General features: G+C 39.4%; 1 protein-coding gene across 1 annotated transcript; it reads left to right on the top strand.

Moving 5' to 3' along the window:
• The first annotated feature begins 1,533 nt into the window (after positions 1–1,533).
• On the top strand, positions 1,534–7,572 carry pigr (polymeric immunoglobulin receptor). Its single transcript, XM_054625272.1, has 8 exons — positions 1,534–1,624; positions 2,219–2,554; positions 3,183–3,264; positions 3,492–3,718; positions 5,649–5,733; positions 5,909–5,997; positions 6,158–6,207; positions 6,332–7,572. The coding sequence occupies exons 1-8, from the start codon at positions 1,576–1,578 to the stop codon at positions 6,413–6,415; spliced, it is 1,002 nt and encodes a 333-aa protein (XP_054481247.1). The 5' UTR covers positions 1,534–1,575; the 3' UTR covers positions 6,416–7,572.
• Positions 7,573–17,669: the final 10,097 nt, after the last annotated feature.

Genomic DNA, 17,669 nt, shown 5'->3' with positions numbered 1-17,669 from the left:
TAAAAGTAGTATTTGAGTAAATGTACTTTCCACCACTGCTTACTGTACTTTGTGTACAACAGAATTAGATCACAATTCAAATGTCTGACTGAAAGTAGACTATGTTTTAAGGGTTTCATTTACACCGTAGACATGGACAGTGATATTTAGTATTTATTCTTTTTGACTAAACTGCCCCCTCTTCAACTGCAATGAATACATCTCATTAACTAATTTCAATTTAGAGCAATGTCCCATTTGGGACCAAGTACTGGTATTGCATTCAGTAATAAAAAACAAATTTGGAGGCATCATAGCACCATTTTTCTTAAGCCATACATATGTAACATTTCTTTAACTTGCATAGCATAAAGGGAGGATGGAAAAAGGACTGATGGACCTTTTTCCCCCTTACATTATAACCAGGTTGACATTCTCTATGAAACAGGAGGAAAGTTGTGGCCTTCTAAGTTTGATGCAACAATTCACCAACATAACATACATTTCCAAGTCTCTTGTCACAGAGAAAAACAGATCTGTACACCAGCCTTTCACAAAGCTGAAACAGGGGTATGGCAGTGAGCTTGAAAGGCTGAGAATAATTAGTTGTGGGAAAGTTTCAATTCTCAAATCTGCCAGGACTGTCACAGAAACATGTTCAGTTTCGATTCTGGGTCCTGCCTACATTTTAACAGGAAATGGATGAAAGTCCTTGCTGCCAGAGCAAAAAGGGACTTTTGGGACATCCTTGACACCCTTCACAGAGCAAATTGAGAGCCTTGGAATAATTGTTTGTTAATTCAGTGGCTGACGGGAGGGGGGAGCTGTGTGTAGGAGCTTAATCCATCAAATGAAGACTGGACCAAATCCAAAGTGTTCAGGCATCAAAATCTAATTATTTCATTGTAGCCTGCCAAATGAATCCTCTGCATGCATGGTGGGAAGGCACTCTGCGTTTTGTTGCCTGGGAGGAAAGGTTATTAAAAAAAGATGGCTAACACTGTGACTGAAATGATAAAAGCAGGAGATTTAAGAGGAAATAAGAACATGTTTAAAGTTAAAGGCTAAAACTAGTTAAAAAGTATAGTTTTACCTTCAAAAAATAAGATTTCTTTTTGCTCTTGTTGCTTGGATTTAGATGAGAACATTGATTCCACACTTCTCCTCTGACTCTCAGCGCTAAAGCTAATCAGCACATTTCCCAAAATACAACTATTCCCCTGTGTTCTTGATTTCTTGTATATTGTGGGATTTGGGAGACCAGTGGCTGAGAATGTAAATAAATAAATCCTATGGGGATGTCAAAGAATACAAAATATTTTAGCCAATGGGTCACTTAATAGAAATACAAAAAATGTTTTAGGTCACAAAAAGAGATCAGACTTATTAACAGAAAGCCATAGACAAATCGTGGTATTTTACAAGTGCCACAGTGTTTGCTATAAGTATTCTTAGTATTAAAGTCTAACTGGCACCTACATGGTTAATATCTGGGACATCTGGATCCTACTTGTGGTCACATGACCAAGGGTTATTGGCATTGCGGAACCTGGAGTTTGTTTGGACAAGGAGAGTTCCTCAAACTGACGGCGAAACATGCGGCAGCCCTTTATACTCGCCCTCTGCCTGTTACCATGGATCCCAGGTAATAACTGAGAGCATACACTTATACAATACGACAATGTAGCCTTTTTTGTGCAGATAATTGCCCAAAAAAAAAAATAGAGTTCTTAGGATGATTAATGTCTATAATCCAGCCCCTTCACTTTAAAAATGTGCTTTTTCAGATCTCTTTACTGTTTTATCACTTCTCTGTATTAATCATTCGTTGAGAACAGACTAGAAAGGGTGTTAATGTTATTTTATTGCAGGAGCCGGAGAAAGCTTTTGTGTTGTTTTTTTAATCTTCCAAGCTTCTGTGCCATTTGCCCATGGCAACATTATGTTTGATGTTTATTTTGCCAAGTCTCCAAAAGCCTGTTATATTTGTCCCCCAAAAATCTATTTTTTAGAGAGATAATCCAGTTTTGAAATAAAGGGAAGTGAAAGCGGAATGGTGGTTTGTTACAAAGGAAACGGAAACCATAAATGTGGTACAAGTATTGCTCAAGGCCACCTTCTCTGCTCCTATAAATCATGGATAAGAAAAGTCCACTGTGGGTGTGTTTTGACCGCAGCATGGCTGAGTGTATAAGCTCAAATTGGTGCTAAACACTCAATCATCTCCACTTTCCATCAGCGTTCCTCTGCAGGGTAAGGACCGAGGGAGAGCTCTCAGTCATGGAGGGTCAATCCCTCACAGTCCCGTGTCATTATGACCCTCAGTATGCCATCTACGTGAAGTACTGGTGTCGGGGGAAGATGAGGGAGTTCTGCACCAGTTTAGCTCGGACAGATCAGGCCAATCCAGCCGAGGGGGAAGTGAGCATCTTCGACGACCCCGTCCAGCAGGTGTTCTCTGTGACCATGAGCGGCCTGAAGGAGGGGGACTCCGGCTGGTACATGTGTGGCGTGGAGGTAGGCGGCGCGTGGACCGCCGATGTTGTCGCCTACACGTACATCAAGGTCATTCATGGTGAGTAACGGAGTGATTTTAAACTGATCAGCATTTATTGATCGTCGTGGAAAATAATATTTTGATGCGGTTCAAATGCTTGGATTGCAAATTTTAAAAAGTGACAGTGTGTTTGATTTGGTGGCGTCTAGTGGAGGGTTGTAGACTGCAACCAACCGAATAACCCTCCGCTCACTCCCACGGTTTCCAAGACTGTGGTTAAGTCAGCTGCCGAGTGCAAAAAATCGTGGTAATACAGTTTGCCTCGCTCCTGGGCCATCCATACTATAATAACACGACTTCATGAGCAATGCCAGTCAGCCAGCGGTACAACAGTTTTGCTCTCACTTTACCACACTTTTACAATCATGTCGGTGAACTACGATGGCCTTTAGGAAACCTATAAATGTTAAAAGTTTCCGCTAGAGTCAGTGTTTCGTTTCTCCATTCTGGGCTACTGTAGAAACATGGCGGGCTCCGTGAAAAGGATCTGCTCCCTGTGTAAATATGAAGGACTTACATAGATTCTTGGTTTCAAGTGATGATATGCTAATGAAGATATAGTTATGAATATCATTTTCCATTTCTGCTCATCGATCCCCCGAAATGCTACACACTGGCCCTTTAAGGTTGTATTCCTTTCCTGCAGGTATGACAGTGGTGAACAACAGACTGAGTGGGGAAGAAGGGAGTAGTGTCACAGTTGAATGTCAATACAGTGAGAGATACAGGTATTTTATTGCCCCATTCAACATATTACATTTGTCAGATGTCAGTTGTTGTTTCTCTTCTTTTTTTTTACCATCAGATAATGCAGAATCAACACTTTTAAAACTACATTTCGAAAGCATCAGCAAACCTGAGAAACATGGGTGTTTTGTTGAAATTGTTCAACTCAAGCCGAAACCGTGATGGACAGCGAGCCTTCACTGACTCCCCTGTGACTGCTTGCCAACAGAGACAGCGAGAAGAAGTGGTGTCGGAGTGGAGACTGGAGCTCCTGTCTGCTGACTGGTTCTGAGGGGAGCTACGAAGACACTTCAGTGGCCATCAGGGATGACAGAACTAGGACTTTCACTATAACCTTTAAGAAGCTGCAGATGAGAGATACTGGCTGGTACTGGTGCTCTGCAGGACAGCAGCAGATGCTCGTGCATGTGCTGGTCACACCAAGACCCACGACTAGTAGGTTGACAAAGAACTCTTACAATGAAAAATATATATAACAAATTATCTTTTTATATCTTGAACTGGATAGGAATTTGGACAAGTTAGTGAGCCATACCTTATTGATTAAGTGTTGAAACTTCAATAGGCAAGATTTTTAGTTAAGACAGTATTAATTGATTTTTTTTTTTGGCACTTGGGGCAGCAGAAAAAGCTAACTCAACATTTACGTTACATATTATCGCCTTACAAAGTAAAATGCCCCCCCAAAAATTGCTAAGGGCCTATTTAACATTAACATTGCATTAAATTGTGTTTCTGGCCGCTGAGTAAAAACAAGTCTCATAGTCGCTCTCCTTTTAGCTTTGTTTTAGATTCCACAAACTCCTAAGAAAAATATCCAGCTCATTAGCCACTGCACTTTGTTCACCAGCTAGATAACTTTGTCTGTCTGCTGTTTGGTGCAGTTAGATCATTTACAGTGGAATTATTCAGAACTTTATCACTGAAAACAGTTACGGCTGGAAATGAGGCTCATGAGGGCCATGAGAGTGAATCATAACCGTAAAGTTTTGGGCTGCTAAACCAAAACAATGAGCTTTAAGACACTAAAATGCTCACATAATGATGCCAAAATGAGTCCTCAAAACCAGAAACGATTAAGCAAGGTTCCCTCGTCCCAAAGTTGTTTGTTCTACAATATGATATACCCGTCTCATTATTTTTAAGTTTTTAAGCGTCTTAAAAAGGCAGTTGCTAACTAGTGGCTAAATGAGACTACTAAACGACAACATGCCGACCACTGGTGCGACTTCAGCGTAGTGAGGTCATGCGATCATGGTGTGGTTTGTTTATAGCATTATGTTAGCTTTTTCCTTCTGGCAATTGTTTTTACCCTCCAAAAATCAACGACTGGGGCTCAGCGGTAGAGAAGATGACCCTTCAATCAGAAGATTGGCGGTGTGATATGTCCTTGGGCACTTAACCCCAAATTGCTCCAGAGGGCTGTGCCATCAGTTTGAGAATAGGTATGAAGGCTTAGATAGTCGGGATGGGCAGGTGGCACGGGGTAAGCATAAATGACATGTAGTGTTAAAGTGCTTTGAGTAGTCGGAAGACTAGAAAGGCGCAATATAAGTACAAGTCCATCTAACATAAAAGTGGTGTCCCTTTGTCAAGATTATCTAGCTTAAATGTTTGTTTGCCACAGAGTTTATTTTCTGCAATAATCCAAAATTCAAAAATTCCATTGGCTTCTTGTTGAGGGAAAGAGTGTGAGGATATAACTTCTGGGTTGGCCTTTCCAAAAACGTCATCCCTGCAGCAATTTCAATTAAGGTGAGGGACACTGCATAGTTGAGTGATAATTCTGTGTGAGTTTGTCACTATTAGTAACCACTTTCACATTAAGCATATTCATTTGACTCATTATTTGCTTTAAAAATACTTGTTCTGTCTTTTTAATTATCCTGAAAAACTGAGCCTTGCATAGTCAGCCCAATTCTCACAAGCTGAGCTTTCAGTCTGGGAAACTTCTATTAGAAATCTGTTGAGCTTTGCGGGTGAAAACCAGACCAATCAGTGTACAATGGGGAGTTGTTTAGATGGTGATCTGACTCACAAATTGAAGCTCTCGAACGTTATTAAAAGCAATTTACACCAGGCATTGTATGTATGAAAAAAAGGCACAATTCTGCTGCTTAGTGGCTTTTTCCCCACGTTGTAGCGGCTGAATAAGAAGTAGCCAAGAGCAGCTCTGAAGATCAATATGTGTTTGTGACAGACGGCGGGGGCTCTTAGGTCTCCGGCTGTACAAGGTATTGATTATCACGAGTCACTTATCAAGTAATATTGATGTCATGAACTCTGCGGGTGCTGCTACAAACACTCTTTTGCTTATAATGGTGCATCGTTTTTTCAGCTGTACTGTGTTTATCTTCAACTGCAGTGCCTGCGACATCTCCACCTACACAGTCTGTTGCATACCTGCCTCCACCCAAACCCATCACTAAAGAGTCCTGGAGCGGTCAAAGGCAAGAGGAATGAAGCTCTACTTTATATTTGTGCTTTAAATCAACCGTTCATGAGAAATCTGTCATAATTTTTGCCGTCATATTACCATGTTAAAACAGAAGCAGCATCAGCCTGAGCTGTTCTCTAAGATGGACTATGTGTTCAGACCACTGAGTGCTTGTGTCTGTGTTTTAGTCACATCATGGAGTCTTTGCTGGTGTGTTTCTCTATCATGGTCCTCGTGGGCTTCGCCATATTCGTGAGAAAATTGTGGAAACAACACAGTAAGGCAACTACTCTTTTCTCTGAATATTAAAACTGGGCAGAATCATACCACTAACCTCAACTATAGGTTTATGAAGTTTTACCCACACATTAAGTATATCTGAGTAACATATTTGCATAATCAATTGTGGCTTAAATACCCTCAATATCAATTTCTAGGGAAGGATCCTATGCTGAGACAAGTAAAAATGATAAATGCAAGGCACAATGTAAGTCACAGTTTAAAAAAGCCATCACTATTCTATTACACCCTTTTTAAAAGATAAACACCATTATCAAAGGATATGCTTTATAGATATTTATCGTTCTCATTTGTCTTTCTGTCTCCCACAGGATTACTCAGGGGATGTAGATGACCAACAAAGCACTTCTGTTGTTTTCCTTAACAGGGATTCCCAGGATGTAAATATGTACTGAGCTTTGCCAGTGCAGTGTTTATTGTTACTCTGTTTTGCTGAATGTAATTTTTGTGTCAGTTCACTGCAAACAGCACATGCTTTATTTCCACTGTCTTCTGTATATTACATACCGGCACATTCAATGATATTTTTTATGCCTGCTGTTCTTCATGTGCAACTGGCATAGGCTGGAGAACAAGTATACTTGTTTTGTAAGTATCAAAATATAATCATGTGGTGTTTTATTTAATTGTTCTGTCAGAAGCAGCACTGTTACTACCACTATTTTCATAATTTTGGTTGGAATTTGGGGACTTTAGCATATTGGTGAAGTGTACATTGTAACTGATAACTGATTATTTTTAACAATAAGTTTTGATTGGTTATTTCTCCACTGGATTTTAATTCATGTGAAAAAACCACTATTTTTACAGGTTCATTCTCCATGAAGTTTCGTGGAAAGAAATTAGCAATTAGGTCCCATTTATAAGGGAAATAGAGACAATAGCCCCTTTTGCACATGTACTGCAACCCGGAATTTATCTAGACTTTAGCCTGAGGAGCTGTATATGAGAACGCAAATGAGATTACGGATCGCATGGTGGAAAGGGCTGACCCCAAAACTGTCAAATTGACAAATTCAAGGACTGACTATGTGACCGAGTTGTAATGCGAGCCAAGACGCAGGTGAAACAATATTATGAGAGCGATGACAAAGAGAATAGAAGCAAAACTCTGTGGTTCTTTTTGACAATCACTGCTAGATAGTGCCATGGTATTAATAAAAAGTAATTAGACTCGAAGGAATGCATGGTTTGTGCATTTTCATGGTTTTGTATGGAGAGACACACTGAAGGCAGGAAAGAGGGAGAGTGGATGACACACAACGTTTTCCAACTAAGTCAATGAAAAATGATAAGAACAGAAGGCATTTGGACATAATATTGATACTATTCGACCGCAGCCATGGTTCGCAATCTCAACCGGGTGAGCTACCAGGGCGCCCCCTGCTTGTATGATTATATGTGATTCTGTATGACGTGGGACATACGGTATAAAGCTGAACTAATGTGATGTTCCTCTAAGTTTATGGTTTGTCTGTGTCTATGCATACACGCTGTGCAAATATCTTCTCTCATATCAGTTTTGTAATGTAATAAACCTCATTTCAAGGTTTCCACATCGTGTATGTGATGAACCATGCTGCTCGAAAAAAAACAAAAAACCTTCAAGACTAATGATTACACTGGGCATGTACACCGACTACCCTTGTTTTAAAGATAACATTGGGCTCTGTCATTGGAATCGTCAGCTTCAAAATGCTTAGCGATTTTGTGTCTACATGTTGCACAGAAAAAAGTCCAATGTGAATAAATAATAAGTGCAAGTTGGTATTTCTTTTCTGCACACAAACAGTACTATTTTCAGCTTTGGTTGCTATTAAAGCAGAACTGGACAGCTATGGTTACTGCATAACAAGATAACGAAATGGCTAATTAACACATTTAGGCATGGATACATGGTCGGTTTGAAAGAAAACTTACTTATTTAAAGAAAGAAGTGAGCAAATGAAGGCAGAAACTATACGAAAGACTTCCCAAATTAACTCTGAAATAGAACAGCTCTGCATTTCATGCTTGAACCGTCAGTTCTCATACTGAACCTCAAACAACGTGTTCGAATTGTAAATTGAACAAGCTAATGAGCCGGCCGAAACTGCTGTGAAAACAACTAGAGCTTGGACCCCTTAGTAATAACTGTTTCTTCCCTTCAAATGAGCACAGGCCATTTTGTTGTTTGTGATACAGATAAATTGAAAAATTAATTTACATTCGGTGTTCCTTTGTGGGGTCTTGCAAGCCTGGATTGCTTGCATCCAATTTAACTAATTCTTGCTTTTCAAGACCTTTCATCACTTATAGCCTGGCTGCTATTAGGTTCTATTTTACTCTAGTATGTTCCATTTCATTCTATTCAGTTATAATTGATTCTATTCTATTAAAACCTGTTACATTTCATTATTTTCTGCTCTTTTCTATTGTATTCTATTATGCTCCATTTCTTTCTTATGTGTCGTTTTATTTTGTCCTTTCTATTCTGTTATTCCATTCTGTGCGTTCTATTCTATCTTGTTTTATTATTCTCTGTTCTATTCTGTTGCAAATTTATTTTTACTATACTCTTCAATTATGTTCTATTCCATTCTATTATGTTCTTTCTTATGCTATTCTATTAACATATTTTGCTCTGTTCAATTATGTTCCACTCTATTCTGGTTTATTTCATTTATTGTGTTTTATCCAGTTTATACTCTGTAGCCCACTCTAGTCTAGTTGAGGGCCACCAATGTGTTGACGTTACAGGGACTTAGTCATTAATCTGAATGCGCTTAAAGTGGAATCAGTTCTGCCACTAGATGGAGGTCAACCCTGTATGAAATATGTTCTTTCTGTTATATATTGCTGTGCATGTGTGTGTGTGTGTGTGTCTGTGTGTGTCTGTTCATGCACAAAAAATGTTCCCCTTACCTGACCAAACACCTCAGACAATCTGAAGAAAAAGAAATTACAAAAGCCAGAGGCTGTTGCTTGTCACCACAGAGTTCTACACAAAAAAATCCCACAGGATTTAACCAACATTCATGCATTTTTGAGTCGATATGAAAACATCCCAATTCTTGCTCATGCATTATGAATTACATTTCCGTAACGGTTCCCTTGAGTCTTGCCATTTGATGGCATCAACAATCAATACAGTCGTACTCTCCTTGTGTACGGCTGCTGCAGATAATAAGGCATCAGTTGGAAACATGAAGGGCCAGCATGAAGCATAAGTGACTCTTCAAGGCTGTGTGACAATCTGTATGTAGACAAAGCGTTGCACAAACATGATCCTCATTAACTGCTGCATTATACTTGTTCACCCAAACATAATATTCATGAATATAATCTACCTGTAGAGATACTGAAAGTATTCTGCTATTTTTTAAGGAAAATGGTGGGTGTCCATAAACCAACATGAAACCTTAGTAGCGATAGTGTTTACAGGTGTTGTATTGATTTATTCAACAAAAATACATGTTCATATGCATTCATTTTTTTGCATGTTGTAAGGAAAGATTTCATAATTTTATACTGCATCTTGGTTCAGCTACTCGATCTCAGGTCCAACATAAGCTGCTTGGAGACGCATAATTTCCCCCCAGTGTTTCTATAGTAACAGTAGCTTAAAAACAAAGCAAAGACTAAATGAAATGGTACCTGGTTGCCAGATCTTGTTGAAACTTAAGATCCACTGTGACTTTCCAGAGTGCCTCTCACCAGCTGAGAGAGCACGACAAGGCTGGAAATGAAGGGCACAGGCTGGTCCCTAGCATACTGCCCTGTGTACGTTACTGTTATAGCAGCTGTATTAAACATTCTGAACATTAATATAGCAGCAAAAAAGTATTTTCTATGTTAGATGAAGTGGAGAATTGTCTACCTGAGCAGAGAATAAAAGTACCTCTACCTCTGTGTGTGTTGTTATCCAAGCTTCTCCTTGCCTTGTCGACATAGCCAGGCCGGCTATGCACACTTTTAGTTCATGTTAGTGCATGTGAGCGTGCACCACTGGTTAGCCCACGCACCGCCGCTCTGCAATCTTATACCGCAGCTATATCTGCTAATGCCGTCCTGGCGGACAGCCTTGTTGCAGGAGTGTAGCACCCACCCTTTGGTTCTCCCTAAGGTTATCACTCTGTCATCCCGTCACAGTAGTTTGTAGTATTAGCGTTGTTAGCACCAGTAGCTATGAGCCACCAGCAGGCCATCAACAGAGCTGTTGAGAGGCAATCGGAATGCCCCCGATCTCGGATATCACACCTTTAAAAGGTGCATCAAAGTAGACTATGCATCCAATCTACTTTCTACTATCCTTCCTTCCTTTCTTTAAACATCAGCGCAGTGACAACAGTAAAAAAACAGCTAAAGAAAATGAATTGATTTTGAAAATGTCCATTTCAAACCAGTTGTTTATGTGGATGCTTCTAGTGAGGACACAAATGCATTATAGTTGTGTTTACTTAATTTATTGCAACATTGAGACTGAGATGAGCTGCCTCATAAAGGACAATACATGTACACTGCCAACATAGAGTTGTACTCGGTTTGAGCTAAACATTTCCAGTCAGAAAAAGACAATGTTCATCCTCAATATGCTAAAGAAAAATGATGGAATAAAACTAATGGTGGAGTGCCACCTCATGTGTGGATGGTTGGAGTTGCTGAATGTTTTCCCTGTAGTATTAGATAATATCTAGTTTTATTTCAACATGATTGCTTTGATTGATTACTTTTCTAAAGTAAGTGTTTTCCTGATTTGCACCAGCTGCCTCTCTTCCTACAAGGTTGTTGTTAAGCGGGAAAGCTGTGGATATTAGGGTGATTGTAGTTATTTTTATTGATGGTTTGTTGAGAGATTAATAGTCAAAGAGGAACTACGATTGATCCCTGAGGATCATCACCATGTGCCTTGCACATGCTAACAGAATATAAAATGTACATACAGAGGTAATGAATAAGGGGGTAATCTTCTACTACCAATGAGATTTTCTTCACAGCACAGAGGATGCCAAGATATTAGAATGCCATTTTATTATAAATGCTGAATCCACAAACACAGACATTTAAATGTCAGCTTGATTTGAGATATGTCAGTGCTGTGCTGCAGACTGAAGCCATCAAGAAAAAAAAAAAAGGAAACGTATATATTGTTTGGGTAAAAGGGTAACACTTTCTCCAAACCCTGTTCTAAGTGACTGAGTGACAACTGAGTAAACTCATTGATGAAGACGGGGGTTGAAAGCTCTGGAGTAAGATAGCAAGAGGTTCTTGGGTTAGTTTTATAAAAACATGTCTAATGGGTTTTTTACAGTTCAAGGTAAAACTAAAGCAAGTATTCTAGTTCACTCTGATAGAGGAGTTTTGGTACAGAAACGACACAAGAGGCATTTGTTTCTCTAACTATGAATCTGCCTGTCTGTCTTTCATTTGCATATCTCTAGAACCGCTCATCCGATCTGCTTCATACTTGGTGGGTGTATTGCGGGGGACCTGAGGACGTGCAGTGTTGAATTTGGTGCAATTTGGACACGTTTGATATAAATAAACTTTGAATAAACAAGCGATCGCTCTTTTTAGCAGCAGGGAACGGGCTCCAAGGCTCTGCGGACTTAGACTAGCAGGTCGTCTGAAGTGGGCAGACTGAGGCTCTGCTGTATGCTGGATATACTAACCTTACAACTGAACTGTCCTTGACTTCCCTGGAGTCAAAAAGCAATGAGCGGCTGTCTATGACACTGCAAGCAGCAATAGCAACCGGCCAGCTCGAAACGGCATAGCAATCTAAACGGGCACACTCCCCTGACAACGCAGAAAGAAGCAATACCGGGAGCAAACCGGCCACTATATTAAAGCTACGTAATGTATTTTAGAAACATTTTGTTATGTTTGTTGGAATTCTCATAACACCCATTGACAGCAATCAATAAATCAAATGCTCACAAGTGACAAGAAAAAAGAAGAAAATAGCCATGGCAATTGTTTATGTTGATGGGGCTATGTTTATAATGATCATTTTGGGGGAGCAGCTAAGAGGAGTATTGGGACAGCAGTCAATATTGGCATACAATAGTCAATGAAATATATTTTTTAATTGTGAATCATTGCAACAACAGAAGGACCTTGAGCATGCAGTAATAAATGAGCACAGAAATATTAGGCTAGATAATATCAGGCAGATGCGGAGATAAAAGAAGAAATTACATATTATAACAAGATTAATGTCTGGCATCACTGAGGTAATTTAAGCACCAAGTGATTGAAAGAACACTTGAAATCACTGAATAACATTAGCAGCTTTAAGGATGCTACACACAAGACTTGATCAGTCTTCTTCATTTTAAAAACATTTACAAGTGTCACAGTGTCTGAATCCTAACTAAAGGTTAAGCACATTCTGTAGCACATTTTCAGTTTGCTTTGTAATGTGTTATAAATATGATTATAATGTGTTGTAAACAATCATTTTAAGTTTTTTCTGACATTTGATTGCGGTTAAGCCGGATTCCTTTGATAGTAGCAGAATAGCTGCTTCCTATTGAAAGAGTCATGGAAAATGCCAGAGGAAATGAGACTGTTTTGACCATTTACTGATGGGTCTACGTCAGGGTTCAGCTCCTTCAACAATGAGGATTGTGATTTTAAATGTCATTGCCAGCATGAAGCAGCACTGCTGCAAAGTGGGTCAAGAAGCATTGTGTTCTCTCGTTTCCAGGAAAACTGAGATAAAGACTGAACTATTCACCATTTATGTTGCATAACTTGGCATTTGATTCCTTACACATCAGCATATCTGAACATCAGAAAAATTATTCTGAAATTGTTGACGCTACTCATTTTAAGCAGACATATATTGCATACAATTCAAGTTTTCAAATGAGCTGGCGCCTCTTGAAATGTGACGACAACTGCTTAACTTCTTTCACAAGTGAAAATTCCAACACTGGTACACAACAGTCTTCCATATTCAGACACAGAAAAACCCCAAAAGAACAATTCAAGCGCATGTTAAGATCTATTTGCTTGACTGAGAGGTGCCCTTGAATAACAGACTTATTAGGTGTGAAACGTTTATTGAACTTTGAAAATATCGAGAGATTACTATTATTTCCGTCAGCCTTCGACAAGTTTGCTGTAAGTCCTCACAGTGCGCTGATAACAGATATGTTGGATTTCAGAATCCTATCAAATATATATGAATCCCTGATATTGTCATTTGCATATAAAAACCTTTCTGCTCCAGAAAGAAAATTCACTCCTGAGGGATGCTGCATCTACAAAGTGCTGTCAAACTCTTAAAACATTCTGATTAAATTATTAAATTATAATTAAGAGTTTATCTTTCTGAAAAAAAAACATACAACATGAAGTTTTTATAATTTTGCTAAATAACCTTATACAACTTAAACAATAGTTTATTCATCATTTAGCCTAACATGTGAACATTTTTACTTTTACCATAAAGTGCAATTGTCGTCAAATAAAAGAAAAGATGAGTGGAGTCTTGTGGGGTTAATTACCCATGGTAGTATATGCCCAACATCCACGACCCTTGCTAGAGATAAGACGCTGAAGAAAATGGAGGCACACAATGGGATCAATATCTATTTCATGCTTCTGCGGTACCATTTGCACTGAACAATTTATTGGGGCAACAACTCACTTTTGACCTGCTCTGTGGGTATGTTGATATTTAGGTGAATTTGGACATTAAGAGGCTGATGATGCCCTTGAGTTTTATGTGAGAGATAAGGACATAATAGTTGTTTGATCATGAGTACAGCTCCAGCTCAGCATGGGCTTAATGTTTTCTGGGACATTGCACTTCATGAAGAGCCCTTGTTTCCATATATCATTGCAGAGCTACAGTGTAGCACACTTAGAAGCATTTTGTATGATTATATAACAATGAATTATAAAACACTGCTTTGCATATGATGTTTAAATATGCATTAAGTATGAATTTACAACACTGAAATAATCGCTGATTCATCACCTCATTCCCTCCACCTAAGGGATGCTAGCACTACGTGGCTATAACTGTCAGACAGCGTAAAAGTTACATGAACATGTAATTTAGCGGCGGTGCGTGGGCTAACCAGTGGTGCACGCTCACATGCACTAACATGAACTAAAAGTGTGCATAGCCGGCCTGGCTATGTCGACAAGACAAGGAGAAGCTTGGATAACAACACACACAGAGGTAGAGGTACTTTTATTCTCTGCTCAGGTAGACAATTCTCCACTTCATCTAACATAGAAAATACTTTTTTGCTGCTATATTAATGTTCAGAATGTTTAATACAGCTGCTATAACAGTAACGTACACAGGGCAGTATGCTAGGGACCAGCCTGTGCCCTTCATTTCCAGCCTTGTCGTGCTCTCTCAGCTGGTGAGAGGCACTCTGGAAAGTCACAGTGGATCTTAAGTTTCAACAAGATCTGGCAACCAGGTACCATTTCATTTAGTCTTTGCTTTGTTTTTAAGCTACTGTTACTATAGAAACACTGGGGGGAAATTATGCGTCTCCAAGCAGCTTATGTTGGACCTGAGATCGAGTAGCTGAACCAAGATGCAGTATAAAATTATGAAATCTTGCCTTACAACATGCAAAAAAATGAATGCATATGATAATTTTTTTTTTTTTTTTATTGTTTTTTAATTGATACAGGTGCAACACACAATGGAGATAAAAGTGAACCCTAAAGCTGCTTTATTGGATTTGGCCACTCTGGGGCAAGCTTAAAACACAATATCAATTTATAAAGCTGAAATGGTGAATGTCCTAGCACCTATCTAAACATCCAGCAGACATGGACCAAGAGTATAATTCTTCTGGGATTTTTTGGGATTTAAAAATGTCAGATCAAAATGCAATCATCTCCTTTTAGCTTTGTTTTGGTCTCCACCAACTCCCGAGGGAAACATCAGGCTCTTTAGCTGCTAAGTGCTCTGTGTACTACCATCAGGTGCTGGGCAGGTATTGTACAGTAGGGCTTCAGAGCTTATTTGCACAAAACAGCTGCGTTCAGCTGCTGGAAACAAGGGACTGAACTAAAACAGTAAAGACTTTAAAATGAAAACAATTAGGGGAAATCAGAGGTGGAAAGAGTACTACATTTTTACTCCAGTAAAGGTAAAAAACTGAACATAAAGGGGCAATCCTTAAGCTTTCAATTATGGTTAATTTGGAATTTATAATTGAGTTAAAACTATGGAATTATGCCTAACATTTGGCGGTATGGAAAAACTGTAATACAGCATTTTTTTCCATAATTGTTGCCACAGTGAGCCAGTTCGTAATACTGCAACTATATGAATATTGCAATAATTTCATCCTTGGGCTAAACGCTCAATCACCATTGAGTCACCGCCTTTGGCGATAGATAGTGACTTAACAGATATCTAAATAAAATTAAAAGATTTCCTCTTTGAAATGCTGTATGATATTGTTAAATTAAAGAGTATAGGCTACAAAATAGTTTGCATTAAATGACAACTTACACACATACTTGTATAGTAAGTGTGACAAAAGCTACAAAACCATGTCCAAACCAACAGATGGGCACTCTGCTGTCTGTCCTACAACTTAGCAATTATGAATATACAACCGATTGTCAATTATAAATATACAACTGCATTCCTCAGTGTAGCCTCACAAGAATAAACCAGAAAAGAGACAAAACTCAGCAAAACATATCGACAATTATTAAAACGAGCTATGGTGCTTGAAACTTATTTAAGATTCAACAGTGGAATAAAACATAACAAAAGCTGAATACGTGCACATGTAAACAATATAAACTCCCCCTAGGGTGCAGCCACAAACACACATAATACAGCAAAGGATTGCACAGTTTTTACACACCGAATTGCGCGCACACGCAACGAAAAGGTTGTTGACGTTTCATCCACAGCAGCTCAACAGTGTGTACTCACCGCAAAGTCTTCCACGAAAACTTCTTCAGCTCAGACCAGCGTCGACCTATCCGGCTTCACTGCCGGCCCTTTAACCGCAAGCTGGAGCTCCAGCAGGAGGCGGAGAGCCCTGCACCCGGTCCCCGCCAGGAGCCACCACCGCCACCACCTTTCCGTAGGCCCAGGCCGTATTACTGAACCCGCTTGATGGTTAGGAGGTGTGGGAAAACCAGAACCAGGACATGAGCGGGGCGGACTGTCAGAGCCTGCTGCATTAAAATGAGAGGTTTTCTAAAAGGACTCTGGTGCTCGGAAACACTACTGCTTTTGTCCACAGGGACCGCCATAATCGGCATAGATGAGAGTTCCTCACAGTGGCTTTAAATAAAATCAAAGTACACAAAAAACATTGTTTCAGTAAAAACAGTGACTGTAATTAGTTACTTCCACCACTGGCTGAAAGACACTTCAAACTTCGAATCCTTTTCACGTTAGTAATTTCATCCACTGTAAAGATAAAAATATTGATATAGTGCAGCTTTAAAAATATGGTGTCTCGCTGCATTCAAAGCAGTCTGGTAGTCCAACAATATAATAAATCCATGAGTACTTTATCTTCAAGTTCACTGCAAGGGTCTAACAATCAAAACATAGTCCCATTTGTTTTAATTTAGCAGGAAAACCGCCAACAAGTGGAGTGGGTGTTTAAGGTTTAAAGACATGGACAGTATGACATTTTCCATTTATATTGAAGGGATTTGTTGCTTCTTTTTGTCGACTCTACTGTTTGTTATTTTAATGCTAATGCTTCAATTTAACATGGTGCTCTGCAGAATGAGACAATTCTCTTCTTGGTTTTATGAAACATTTTCCAATCTCATTAGAATTACCTCAAACTCAAAACTGTGTGTGATCCATTAAAAAGGCTGTTATCCTTCCAAAACATATTCAGGATTGTCTACATAACAATATCAGTGGCCTATACTTGGTACATGACTAAATATACCCATCTTCCAATGACAAGGCAACCGACTTTCTTCTTAACCTCTTAATATATCGATTGTGTTTATGCCCCATTTGTGTCTGTGGTCAGCATTAGACTGAGAACTGTTCAGTGGCACGATATTTAGCAGCCATCAGAAGGGCTTTCAGGGTTTTGCAATCCGGCACGGCCGTTCACATTCCACTGTGTGACATTGGCCTGCTGAGGGATGATGGGAAGGATGCAGCCACCGTGACGGTGAGGGATGAAGGACACTCCTCGGTGCTAGAATATCAGTGACCGTACATCAGTGTCACAAAGACAACCACAGGTTTCCCTACATTTCTTTTACTGTCTGAAGTTTGATTGCAGCCGGTTTTTATTCTTTACCACCAAATGCAATACACTACATTGACTGTATTACAGTGATTCCCAGTCAGACGTACATATGTATGTGAGGCTTGACCCTGTGCGTTTCAGCAACAACCAAGTGCTCAGACTCCATTATTTTGACCTTTAACTTCCTGTCTACACCGCACCACCGCAGGGATGAAATGTGTTGTGTATGTTGGCAACGGCTACAGGTGAACAGCTTGTGACTAGGTTTTAGCAAAAACATTTTACTTATAAATATATAAAGTAAAGGGTAAAGAACTACCAGAGCTGAGAGATTGTCTTGTACATCAATCTGACAAACATCTGCTTCTCTTCAGTGCTAATTAGATCAGTTGTTACTATTAGCAGGGGTTAAAAGATAACTAGAATATTTTAG

This window comes from Anoplopoma fimbria, chromosome 3, assembly GCF_027596085.1.
Source record: "Anoplopoma fimbria isolate UVic2021 breed Golden Eagle Sablefish chromosome 3, Afim_UVic_2022, whole genome shotgun sequence".
Taxonomy (NCBI): domain Eukaryota; kingdom Metazoa; phylum Chordata; class Actinopteri; order Perciformes; family Anoplopomatidae; genus Anoplopoma; species Anoplopoma fimbria.
The sequence above is the reverse complement of the archived record's forward strand: the minus strand, read 5'-3'. Positions and strand labels throughout refer to the sequence as shown.